Here is a 12,761-nt window from a genome sequence, read left to right as displayed (position 1 = left end):
AAAACGCAAGAAACAGCATATTATTTTATAATACGTAAAATATTATATTTTAAAACTGGTCGAAAATGCGCAATGTTTCAATGCTGACTTAATGCGTTTGTTAAATGTTTCTTTTTTTGTGATTCTCTACACATTCATCTTCTAACTGCGTTTTGTTTAAATCAAAATTGTAATTAGTAACATAACTTTTTATAAGTAATTATCGATTAATTAAACGACGTTAAATATAATGTCGTTAAATATAAGATATTTAAAAGATTTCAGTAAGACTTTCAATATAAAGTATTTAAAATATTTAATATTCATAATTATTAGAAATTTTGAATGTATTGTACATAGTATTGTTTTAAATATCTAAATATTTTTTATTCAAAAATTATAATTTTTTGGATTATATATATAAATATTATTTTTAATTAAAATGAAAAGGGGTTTGAAAGGGTAATTGGCTGTTAAATAAATAAACGATGGTTCCAGTGGACAGGATTTCCCTGCGTATTTATATCAGATCATACATAATTCCCAAGATCATCTTTGGAAGCCGCGCATCACTGCGCGATCGAGTCGCTTTGCGAACTTCCGCATGTGTATTTCCTGTCGCGAGAAAAAGCGTCGAAAAAACTGAATCTACGCGAAACCAGAGTAGAAATCCGGATATTGGCTGGCCTTTTCTACGGGGCCTTGATATGTTCAGTTAAAACCACCATTTTTGTCCTTGGCTTCGAGCAGTAAAAAATAACTGCACATTTAACTCCTTGCGTCTTCTGATTCTTTTTAGCTTATTTCATAATTAAACATCAGATTAAAAAAAAAAAAACAATTTTTAAATACATATTGAATTATAGAGCAGTCAACGTTTATATTCCATGTGACCGTTAATTAATGCTGCTATTAATATAAAATAATTTTTAATACTTTGACCATTTTTTTTTACTTTATGCACAACTAATTTGTGAAGTCAAAAGTTTTATTATCATTTAATTAAAAGTAAATTTAGTTGTGACGCAAAGGAATTAATTAATTCTAAAAATTAATAAGTAATTAAGCAGCTATTGTAATTTCGGCGATTCGCTCATCTTTCGGTGTCGTTCGTTGCAAAACGTTTGAAACTATCGCTGGCACAATCGATTCCGCGGGTCTTCGTACTTCACAATCGCCTAACGACTAAATCGATCGATACACCATAATATACTAATAAGATTCTAATATATGTTGATCATTCATCAAAGCACGAGGCTCGAAGAGAACGAACGTTCGACGGATCGTTGGATACGACATAATTGACGGTTACAGACAAATTGTTCTATAATGAGGCGTTTACATTACCATATAATACCGTAGCACTTTAAGCCTTTATGCATCGAATGTAAATACGATTATTGTAAAAAATTGATTATATTTTTAATTTTGTAACACTATATATGTATATATAGTATAAGCGTAAATTTTATGATAAAGAAAGGAATCTTTTCCAAGTCAAAGTTTACGTATGATTCAAAATGTGTCTTTAATTTTATATATTTTAATTGCTAAAGTTTGTTAAGATATGCATACAGATATAATTCTTTATCAACTTCTTAATTTATTTAATTGAGATTAAGATATGTATATGTAACAATTCGCTTTGTATATTTGTCAATTCATTAAAAAAATAATTTCTTATTAAGTTTAGAATTTTTTTACTACTCAAAATGCGAAGTATTGTATTTATGCACAATTAACATCGATGCATATGGCTTAAAGACAACGTTTGGGCTGAATGTTATTTAATTTTATAACACTTATTGTAAATTGTTTTAAATGTACTGCGTTTGACGCATATTTTTCATTTCTCTTTTAATTTGCAGGATATTTTCCTTTAACAGCACTACATCGATGTAATAAAGTCGCTATGAAATTTCAACATTTAACGCCATTTTCAAGACGTTGTAACAATCGGTGAAATTTGTTTTACGTATTTACGGAATAACCATTGCAAAATTATTGTAGTCTCTATCTCGTAACTTTATTACAAAACTCATGACATTTCTTCGATCTTTCTAACAAAGTCGTTAGAAGTTATTATAGTCATTAAGCTTCAGAAACTTTGTATAACCGGAATTGTAAAATTCTTAAACTTTAAAGCCACTTTGTGGCGTTATAACAATTTCCATAAGCTCGGTTTCACTCGTTTAAGTGACACCTGGAGAAAGATTTGTATTTAATTAAGGACGTTTGTTCATTGACCTAACGATTAACACATGCCGTGAAGAAACATGTAACGTATCGCTCTAACGCAATCGCGCGCAATCGCATGAATGATATGATTGATTCGGAAGAGAGTCGTTTGATTCAATGTTAATTATTCGCGTTTAAGCCGATTTTTCGAGACATTTTATATACATTTTCAAAGATAATTCGCGTCAGATTGCCACGTTTGACAAAAAAGTATGGAGCGTCCTGAAAAGGGAGCGCAAATGTTTGCTCAGACCTATTGTTTAATTGTTGAATCAGTTCGATCGATCTGTAATCGCTCAGATTGCAACGATTAATATACATAATAATATGCGTAGGAGTTAGAATTCGCATGATTTGTACGAAGACCCACGCCCGCAGCCCGTTTGGAAGAATTTAATATCGTGAAAAAGAGTTACTTTGTAATTGCGACATTATCTTTGCTGAAGATTTTGTTTGAGAGAATAAATGGCGTAAGTTAAAAGTTAATCAGGATTTCCTTAAAATAAAGCGTGTCAGAAATGATCATAAAATAGTTACGAGTAAAATTTCCAATTCACGCAGAATAAAATATTGATTTCGTAACTAGCCATACAATCGCCAGTTTTTGATTTTTATAAAAATTCTTTTATTTCCTTGAAAAATAAAATTAAATTTTGAACCACGTAATTTATAAAAAAATAGCTTTCTGTTTTTTGTGTGATTCTTTTCACATCCAACTAGCAATTAGGTCACTCAATTCATGTAATTCAACAAATAAAATTGTTGAAACAAAATAAGTATTTTAATGTGTATAAAATTAATGTTGTCACGTTGTTTTGTAAACTTTGTAATCAAGCAAAATGTAATATAAACTTTCCTCGAAAGCAGGAGGCGACTAAGTTTGAGAAACATGGAAGTTTATCAACTCTCTCAAGCGGGATCGTCGCTTCAGTCGCATCATCACAAAGTAACATCGCGGTCACAAAGTGAACCCTTTATAGTAACGCATGCCCTCCGACGCATCGGCTGCACACACTCACACACACACACACGTGCGCTGTCTCGTATGCATGCATGCTTGTAATTATTGCACCGCCCTCGCGTCACTTTTTACAGTTAAGCAGTCATCCTCACATTCGCACGAAGCACGGAAATTATTAATAACGATAATATGAAAAGGGTTACCTAAAGTAAGACCTAAAGTAAGACATACAAAATTATAATCACGAAGAATTCTTTTTGAAACGAGAATAAACTAATTTCTTTGAAAAGAGATCTCTATTTAGCAGATTACACTAACAAAGTTTTTGGATATTTACTCATTATTTTTTACTAAGTTGCTTTGGGAGTTTAATTGTAACACTACACTAAACATTATAAAATACTGGCAAGCGTGCACCCACATCTCGCTACATTTATGCGATCTGTAGAATGGCTCCCCAACAAGTTAGATATATCATTATCGTTGACCGTCGAAATCGTGAGAGCCTCGACGTGCGCGTGTATCTAATGCGCAATACATTACGGAGAGTAATTAGGCCGCGTGCAGTCTCGACTTTGGCGCCGGATATTTGATTATCTGATTCAGCTGGACCGTATGAGATAGCCGCGAATAGATACACGAGCAACGCTTAGCGTACATTAATGATGATTATGCAACCCTAATTATCGTCGAGAAAGACAAGGGATTGTAAAAGATTATTCGCGAGATATCTGCAAAGAATCGCTGCAAAGAATAAATGGAGCGTAATCCGTCTTGCAAAGAGAGAAATTTAAGAATAAAATAAAGAATTAAAGAGCACATTTTTTTATACACAATGTAAAAAATAATACCAATAAGATTTCGAATATAATATTAACGATTAAACGCGTGTGTAACGTAAATTTGATATATATTCTCATAATAAGATTTCTTTTTTGCTAATACATGATCAAAATGTTTTGCGCAATGTCCGTGCTTCGTGGAGGAAAGTTGCATCAGTCGAATGCAGCAGTATTAAAGCTACTCGTCCTCTTAGCGAACAGTGCGTCAAAAGTACCTTGCCAGTGAGTAATAATTGAGCGTAATGGTTCTTATCGGCTGATTTCGTGCATCTATAATCGACGATCTAGGACCTCCAGGAGTGTTGTTTTTCGCGCGATTATTTACACTCTGATGCAGCGAGCGCGTTCGAGTAAACGTCGTCGAGTCTGCGAGTTACTCCGCTCGGGCACATATTCGGGACGCCCCGAGTGTCGATCAAGGCCGGCGCTCCAATGCGGTGTCGATCAAATGCAGGGCGCTCAAAGAATAACGATTGCGACGTCCTGATGAAAATTTAGTTCAAACACCGGTGCGATTTCGAATGCACGTTTAATTAATTATTAATTAAAATGTGAATGCAATCAAATGTGCGGAATTAATTGATATGACATTACCATAGAATATAATTTGTGAAAATACACTATTAAAATACAACGAATTAATATGGGCATTAAATTAACGAAAGCATAATTCAGAATAATAAAATATGCAATTTACATTGCTACCAAAATGTCACGTTAAATCAATTGAATTGAGTCTCTCCGTTAAATTCTTTATACGCGCATTATAATTGCACATGCATCTCAATTAGGTTTACATGCGTATGACGTGATAATCATCAATATTTGAGACACCCGGTGCATTTATCTGATGCAAAAGCGCTTGCACGCTTCGTATCGCGAATCGGAAGAACATTCTTCAACCTTGATCCACGCTTCTTGCGAGATTCCTCGCGTTTGGTCCACGTCTTCGGGATCAATCGAGTTTGTCGAGAGATTTGTCTCGCTTTTCACTCGATCGTCCCCGAAGAGCCCATCTCGGCGCCGTTGAAACGCGATTAGCGTCGCCGCTTTCTAACTAATCAACATATATTATATCCTGGCTACGTGCGTGTATGTATAACGTGACATTAACATCTGCTGTCCCTTTGAGCGAAGTGCCCGCGATTCATAAACTTTATACATTATTGCTTTTCCATGTTGCGCACGCACAATCCACCACGCGCTCTTCCTTACTGTATCACAATTTCGGTCGTTCAATTGTCATTATTTAATCAGAAGATGCTTCTTCTTAGTCATTGAACATTAATTTGGTTTGATCATCAATTATTAATTAAATATGATACCCATATTTTTGAAATTAATTTTCTTCAATCTTTTAATGAGTTTTTATTTGTTATATGAGTATCGTAAATATAAGTTTATAAACAGTATCAACGGCAGAATTAATTAATAATTAAATTTAAGAATAAAATTTAGTAACTCAAATACGTATAATATCGATTATACTTTACGTATTATACGATTATATAATAAAAATATAGCGCAACCGAAAAGTTAATTAAAACATAATTTTATATATTTCACAATATTTTCTGCTGTGCAATATTATTGGTAAATTGAAATGTGCGAGAAAATAAGATATTAGTATTCACGTTCATGTAATTATTTTATCATTTATGATAATAATACGCGCGATTTTAAATTATTGTTTTTTAATGAAAATCGCAGAAAGAGCGCGAGGAATGATTTTAGCGTGCACAAACGCACTCTCACATTTCGCACGCAGGACTCACACGCACACAAGGCGCAAGTTACTCGCGCCTAGATCGACGAATGCCACCTAAATGAATTACCGTATTACAACTTGTCATTTTATTCGCACTTGTCCATGTACAAACAATATGGCAGCCACGCTGACTGTCCGCCTTTATATCTCGCGTTATATACTTATATTTATATTTATATATAATATATATATATATGCACTTACGCGTAACGTATATTTATAGAGTATATCGTATGCATAGAAGGGCTCTATTTATTTGCCGTATTGTTCCTGCCGCTACATTGTCTAGCGAGTTTTCGTTAGTTAACTCCGGAGCCCGAAGGGCCCCAGATTCGCCTGAAGCTTTAGCGCAATTATAATCCTCAGGATCCCGTCCGACGGATCCCCCTTACTTTATTCGGCTAGCAGGAGTCGCAAGGATAACAGAAGTCCTCGTAGTAATCGTTATATTCGCGTTTTCATCGACGGTCGCTCGTATAATCCGTATCTACTTTCCCGGATTTACTCTTTTCATTTGTTGATCGTTGCTTCATCGCAACTTCTCGGCAATAAAAACAAAAAGATGGATATCTAATAAATAATTTATGAGAAATTGATATTTAATTTAAAAGTATTTTTTAAATCTGTAACTGAGAAGAAAGTAGGATCTAACTATGATTAATATTTTTGTTTCTGCATATTTTGCATAGCGAGTTAAGTGCTTCATTATAAATAAAGAATAAACAGTCCAAGAAGTATAAACAAATAAAATGAATCAGAAGTTATATGTGTGATATAACGTATGAAAAATTTTCCTTTCAATTAAGAAAAATATGACGTTTAAATTATAATTAAAGTTTAATCACTAAAAATCCATATCTTTATTCCGCATTTGTGATTTATCTTCATGATAAATAAATCTCGACGTGTTTGGGGCTTTATTAGATAAAACTTACTTAGCATCTTCCGACGTTCGAAATAAGTTAATGACGAACGATTATGAAGATTTTCAATGAAAGCAAAATTAGAGCCAGTTCAATCTTTGAAACACTAAACTCGCTAAACATTTTAGTGCCGTCTGCAGGACGATAGTAGCGACGAGTCCGTCGCAGGAAGGGATAATTATCGGAATCCCGAGGGTTATTAATCGCCGGTATCGAGATTATGATCGAGCCAGCGGGAGGACTTCTCCGGCTGCTGAATAATTCCAGCTCGTGAATTTCTGAGTAATTTGTAAATGTCAAGCGTTCGGCCGCCATTTGCAAGTTTTCCGCCTTGTATATCCCCCTCTCGTCTTTCGGGCTGACAAATCGACCGTTTATACAGGGTGCCTCCCACAGTCACGAACTATTGACATTGCGCGCCGTAATTACGGAGACGCGATGCGAGGCGACGCGACGCGCCGCGCCGTTTCGCATTGATATGCGGCGTCCTTATCAGGACGCCATCGGTTAATAAAATAATCGATGACACAAATACGACAGCTGAAGAAGTAATAATCAAATAAACGAGTAGCAGCGAATAAAACTGTAAAATAAAAAAATATTTACACTGTGAAATAAAATAATAATATACATTGTTCGGAAATTACAATCAAAAAAATAAAATTGTGTCTAAAATGTAATCGATGACACGATTACTTTTACTTATGAGTTAAAAATTAGACTATTCGATTTGTGAGTAGTTCTTTTCAGAAACATAAAAAATTCTAAGATATATTAAAGAATTTATATCTATCAAGTTTTAAGGCCGTTTTTATTAGTAAAAATTTGATTGGACGATTTATCTTTCTGGAATTCAAGGCACCCCGTATATTTCAAACATATATTTACAACTTAATAACATAAAAAAAATAAAATAAAAAAAAAGAATTCGGGGACTATTTGTCGGGATCGATTTGTTGTGAGATATTCCGTATACATGGGCGCAACGAAACTTGAAAACGGGCCACGATCGACTTCCTCGCTCGACCGTATTTTTCCAGCCTACCTCTATTACACACTTTTTTCTTTGCTTAAGTCGCTATCAACAATCTACATTTATCTACAACACTCGAGCTTCTCGCGACGCACAGCAGACGCACGTTTTTAGGTTTAGGTTTAGGTTTCAACTTTAACAAACACCTAATGGTCCAGTACGGGAGGAGGTTTGTGTTGCTTGGCCGTTAATTATACAGTAGATTAGTGCTTAGCCATTTATACAGACAGCCTCTCGCGCTACGGTCGATTTATTATACACGCGCCATACTCTCGTTCCAAACGATCGCGAATCACACCCACCGCTCTTCATTTCAATTTCTCCTATCGAGATATGTCAAATTCGAAAGTTCAACTTTTAATATCTTTTTTTTTTCATCGATTTTCTTAAATTTTATCGACCAATTCGTGCCGAGATTGCTGCTTGATCAGTCGTAGCAAAAACGCGATGTATTTGGTTTCCATTTGTTAATAGTTTAATATATCAACAATAATATCACGAGTTTCAACGTTGAAAAATAAAACATTTCGAATATATATATATATATGCAGTATCTTTATTCAACAATTTGCAACAAAATGTTTAGTTTATAGCTATTCACGGATTTTTAATTATCCCCCGTGCAACATGATTCTAAGTAATGAATTTTAATTTTTTTTTTTTTTTTTGCTAACCGAGATTAGTCGTCGAGAAAATTTATTCTATATACATTATATATAGAATGTATATACATTATTTATATATCTAGCACAACTCTCTAACTTTGTTACAACCCCAAAATTTTGATTATTTATTTTTCAATGTTTCCCGGTTTTTATATATCTCATCAATTATTCTCTACCAATCACTCCCTCCAGTAAATCACCATGTAACCAAACAGCACCGCGTACGATTGTTAATGATCAACTTGCGATGCAACTCGCGCCGAAGTTACGTCGGTTGCATGTCGATCGCGCAACAATCTCATCGCAAGACAAGATTGTGACGGCGAATTGTGCACTATGCGCGCAAAACGAAAACACAGCTTGCCCGATGATTTCCACCTGATTTCGCGCATTTGACAAATGTATTTCGCGTCAATCTTACTTCCGTATCAAACTCAAAGCGGCACCAATCGTTGAGTGCGTCATCGATCATTCGTCGCTAACCCTTTGAGTACCGAGCTATATAAAGCGCTGTTTTCTCCACACAAGGTATTGTTGCCGTGCACTACAGTATCTTTATTCAAAGTGGTAGAGTTATTATTTCCATGGGATGCATTAGCATCGATATTAAATGGTTTCAAAATATTGGAATATGCAATGAATACCTTGTAAAAGATACCCACATGAGTTTCTCATTTCCTTATACCAATATTATAACGATAAAAGTAGGTAATCCCAAAATACTTTAAGCTTTCAAGTAAATTAGTGCAGTTTTAAACATGTGCTATTTTTTTTATAGTTTTAATATATCTCTTATGATTATTATAAAAATATATTAATAAACAAGTTTCGAATAAATGTAAAATAAAATAAATATACTACATTATGTTAAATATAAAAACAATTTGTTTTATTTTCAATATTTTATTTTGAAAGAAAATAAATATATTTCTGTTTGTAAAAAATTAATATTAATTGACAATGATATGTTTCAGAATTAAATTTAGAATTGTGTTCAAGCCGTGGCAGTCGAAGGGTTAAAGACAAGACTCGAGGACACTCTTATTTTGAAGTATAATAAAAAAGTATCATTAAACATGAGTGTATGTAATAATGTCCTCAGAGGGGCGGTGAGCGATCCGCGATCGGTAAGCACGAGTGGAGATCGCTATGCGGATTCACCGATCGATTCCTGCAATCTGTCGATCCGCACAACGATCGAGGAGAAAGCGGGAATCCTTCCCTTCGTTGATCTGCGCCCTTTAAGGCCTCGAGTCCTCTCTCGTACGAATGGACTCCGCTGTCGGAGCTACCGCGATCACGTGCCCGCGGCACGTGGCGATCCTTTGCGAGGGAGACACTCGATACAGACTCTTCGCGGTGTCTTCGTGTCCCTGTCACGAGCCGCAGAGACACGCCGACCCGAGAAGGCCGACTGCGAGTAGAACGATGAAGAACGTTGACGACGACCTGGAGATCGCCGCCTCGTTGGTGTACGGCATTTTCACCTCGACCTCGGCCATCTTGAAGATCGAGAGCAGCGGATGCGTGTGCACCTCGTGGTGCTTGTTGTTGATCTTTTCACTGAGGTCTTGCATCATCGACGCACACTCCTCCTGCAAATCAAACCCTTTCATCAGCATTTATAGAGATTCAATGTTCAAGCTGGTTTTAATTCAACGAGAACTTGACATTTACTTAAGAATATTTAATATATTTAATGCTTAATATTTAATATACTTTTTAAATATTAATTATAATTTTGATAAAAAATCGACGCATTTTAAAATAAGCCTTTTCACCAAGTAAAACTTTGCTGTGTTAATCACAAAGAAATGATATCACAGCATAAAAACCATTTATTTAAGAAAATTCGTGTTTTACGTGTTAGAAATATTTTATAAAGCCAAACGTGTCTCGGAACTAAAATTATTTTATCGAAATGCGTCAATATTTTTATGCACTTTTGCTTGATCTGTAACATTCAAGTGAAAAATTAGTTGGAGATTAATCAAACTCAAGAACTTAAATCAGATTTGTGTTCCATAAAAGTCGTCTTAATAGCTATCGAAGAATCTGAAGGTGAGATGACAGTTCTCGTACACTCTAGATCGTTATATAACAGTTCAAATAAATTCTCTCCGCGAAAGTATAATCTCCTCGAAAGCACGCGCATTTTCCGCTCCACTATCAATAGTTGTTCCTCTAGAATTTGAGTTTCCCTCGAATACGACTTAACGACGTCGGATGTAACTTCTTCCCTCCTTCGTCTACCTCTTTCCAGACCGAATTCGGCATCGATTTCCATTTTCAACCCTCGCCCGCCCCCACCCGCCGCGCGCGGTTCTTGTTCCTCGTCCCCAAAATTACCCTCGGCTCGTTGAATCTTTAATTTCCGGCGTAGGAGTCCGCGAGGCTGGGAGCGATTTTTGGTGATATCTTTCTGGTGCGCCACGTGGCACGACCAGATTTCTCGACGCCGGCGTTTCGCCCGCTCGTTTCGTGCCGAGTGAGGTTTTCAATGAGATTAAATTCCGCGTGGAAGCTGGAATCTTGCGCGAATAACTTCGCCGTGACAAGTCGGCAGCGTAGCTCTCAGCGTGGAATGAAAGTTTCGACAAATTCGACCATGATGTCTCTGGTGCTTGAAAAAGGAACGCGTTCGCCATCTAATCTTATTTGTCATCCAATCTGAGATACATCATCAATTAAATCTACATTTTTTAATTTAAATTTCTCATCAACGCAATCGTAGCATTAGCACTAGAAAAAGAATTTTTTCTTTTATTTTTAAAAGCATTTCACCCTCTTTTTTTTTTAATTTTTCACAATTGCGACGTGTAATTGCATAAATCTGATATTCGTATGCATTAAACGATAGATTTATTTTCTCCACATTTACATGGTTATCGCTTGTATCCTCTACAATTGCTCGTATTCTGCAGGTGTTTTATAGGATACGCGGCATGCGACAGTAAAGATGCCACAAAACAATGTTGCGGCGTATCCGTATATTCGGTAATTAACCCGCAACGCGAGAGGAACTCGGGACTACAATTAGCACCAGCCAATACGTAAAATGAATTATCGCACTGGGCTTTTGTCCGGCCGTGTTTGGGTCATTACTGCTTCGCGCAGTTCCATTCAATTAGCCTAAAAACCTGGCCAGACACATTCCGAATGTTTCATGCTTCCTTTTATCTGCGCGGGTTCTGTCCATTTTGCGGTCAAACATAATTACAAAATTTAGATGGAAAATGGCAGATGCGCTGCACAAAAATAAAACGGATTAAATGGGTTTATAAGTAGTTTGAATCGCAAACCTGACCACTTTTTCCACCTTAATCCACTACATTAAATGTCAAAATTTAAGAGAACAAATAATTAGAAACGGAAATAAATAATAAAAATATATGAATAAAAAAAACGTTTTTCTTATGTAATAATATGAAATTTAATTATTTAATATAATTACCAACTCCTTAGATTTTTTTCTCGTAAGAGACGAGCTTATTGTACATGATAAAAGTACCGCATTGTATAATTGGTGCATTAAATAGAATAGCTAAGTATGTGAGAGTTACTCATTTTACTTTTTGCTGTATCATCATAATTTTTTTACGAGGAGTCGGCGAGGCTTTTAATTGCTATGTGTGTTCCCGTGTGTGCTCAGTTTCTCTACCAGAATAATCCGGCTTTGAATGCAAATGCGCAGTGTGACTTTTTTTTTCCATCGGGATTATCCGGCAGATTCGCAGCAGTATTGTGTGTTGCGGATATGTAACTCCTACTTTTTACCTCGCGGATTGCGCTGCTTATCCCCCCGTCGTGCTTCAACATCAGCCGACACGCGCTTAATTTTTCCCTAGATAATATTTTATTTAATCCGGCTTCGCCGCGAAATAATATATGTATAATACATAATGGTCTTTTACGAGATTTTCGTTTGTTTCTTCAGTGAAACATCAGTTCCAGAGTGAAAATGCCGAATAATTCAACGGAAATCTTAATAAAGTTAAATAAAAGCGTTTTTAAAATTTATATTAGATGATTTTACAGAGGTTTTTGTTCATGTTAAATTACTTATTGTTAAATTAATTATTGCAGACATTTGGTAAAGAAGATTTCTTTTCACGGAATAATAATGATGATTTTACTCTTGTTGTTCTTTCCTGGTGTTTTAATTAATAATATTTTGAGAGGTGTTTAATATTAAAATTACAAATAATATTAGGTTATTGCTCTTCCTTAATTAAATTAAAAATCGTGTTAATATACAGCAAATAGAGCAAGAGCTGGGTCGAGTTGCTCAAAAATTCATTTTTATTACAAAATAATACAGACGTTTCGGCCAAGGGATGTGGCCATCTTCA

At 35.3% G+C, this 12,761-nt stretch overlaps 1 protein-coding gene across 12 annotated transcripts in view; it reads right to left on the bottom strand.

Annotated features, from left to right (window-relative positions):
• Positions 1–471: 471 nt before the first annotated feature.
• The window catches only part of Gfrl (Glial cell line-derived neurotrophic family receptor-like), a 342,717-nt gene continuing 330,427 nt past the window's right edge, over positions 472–12,761 (bottom strand). For all 12 annotated transcript variants that reach the window (XM_067349567.1, XM_067349568.1, XM_067349570.1 and 9 more), the window contains one exon: positions 472–10,004. In XM_067349567.1, the coding sequence (XP_067205668.1) occupies positions 9,786–10,004 (219 nt within the window). In that variant the 3' untranslated portion in view covers positions 472–9,785. The remainder of the gene's footprint in view (positions 10,005–12,761) is intronic.

The sequence above is a fragment of the Linepithema humile genome, chromosome 2 (assembly GCF_040581485.1).
Source record: "Linepithema humile isolate Giens D197 chromosome 2, Lhum_UNIL_v1.0, whole genome shotgun sequence".
Classification (NCBI taxonomy): Eukaryota; Metazoa; Arthropoda; class Insecta; order Hymenoptera; family Formicidae; genus Linepithema; species Linepithema humile.
This window is presented reverse-complemented; position numbering and strand designations above follow the sequence as displayed.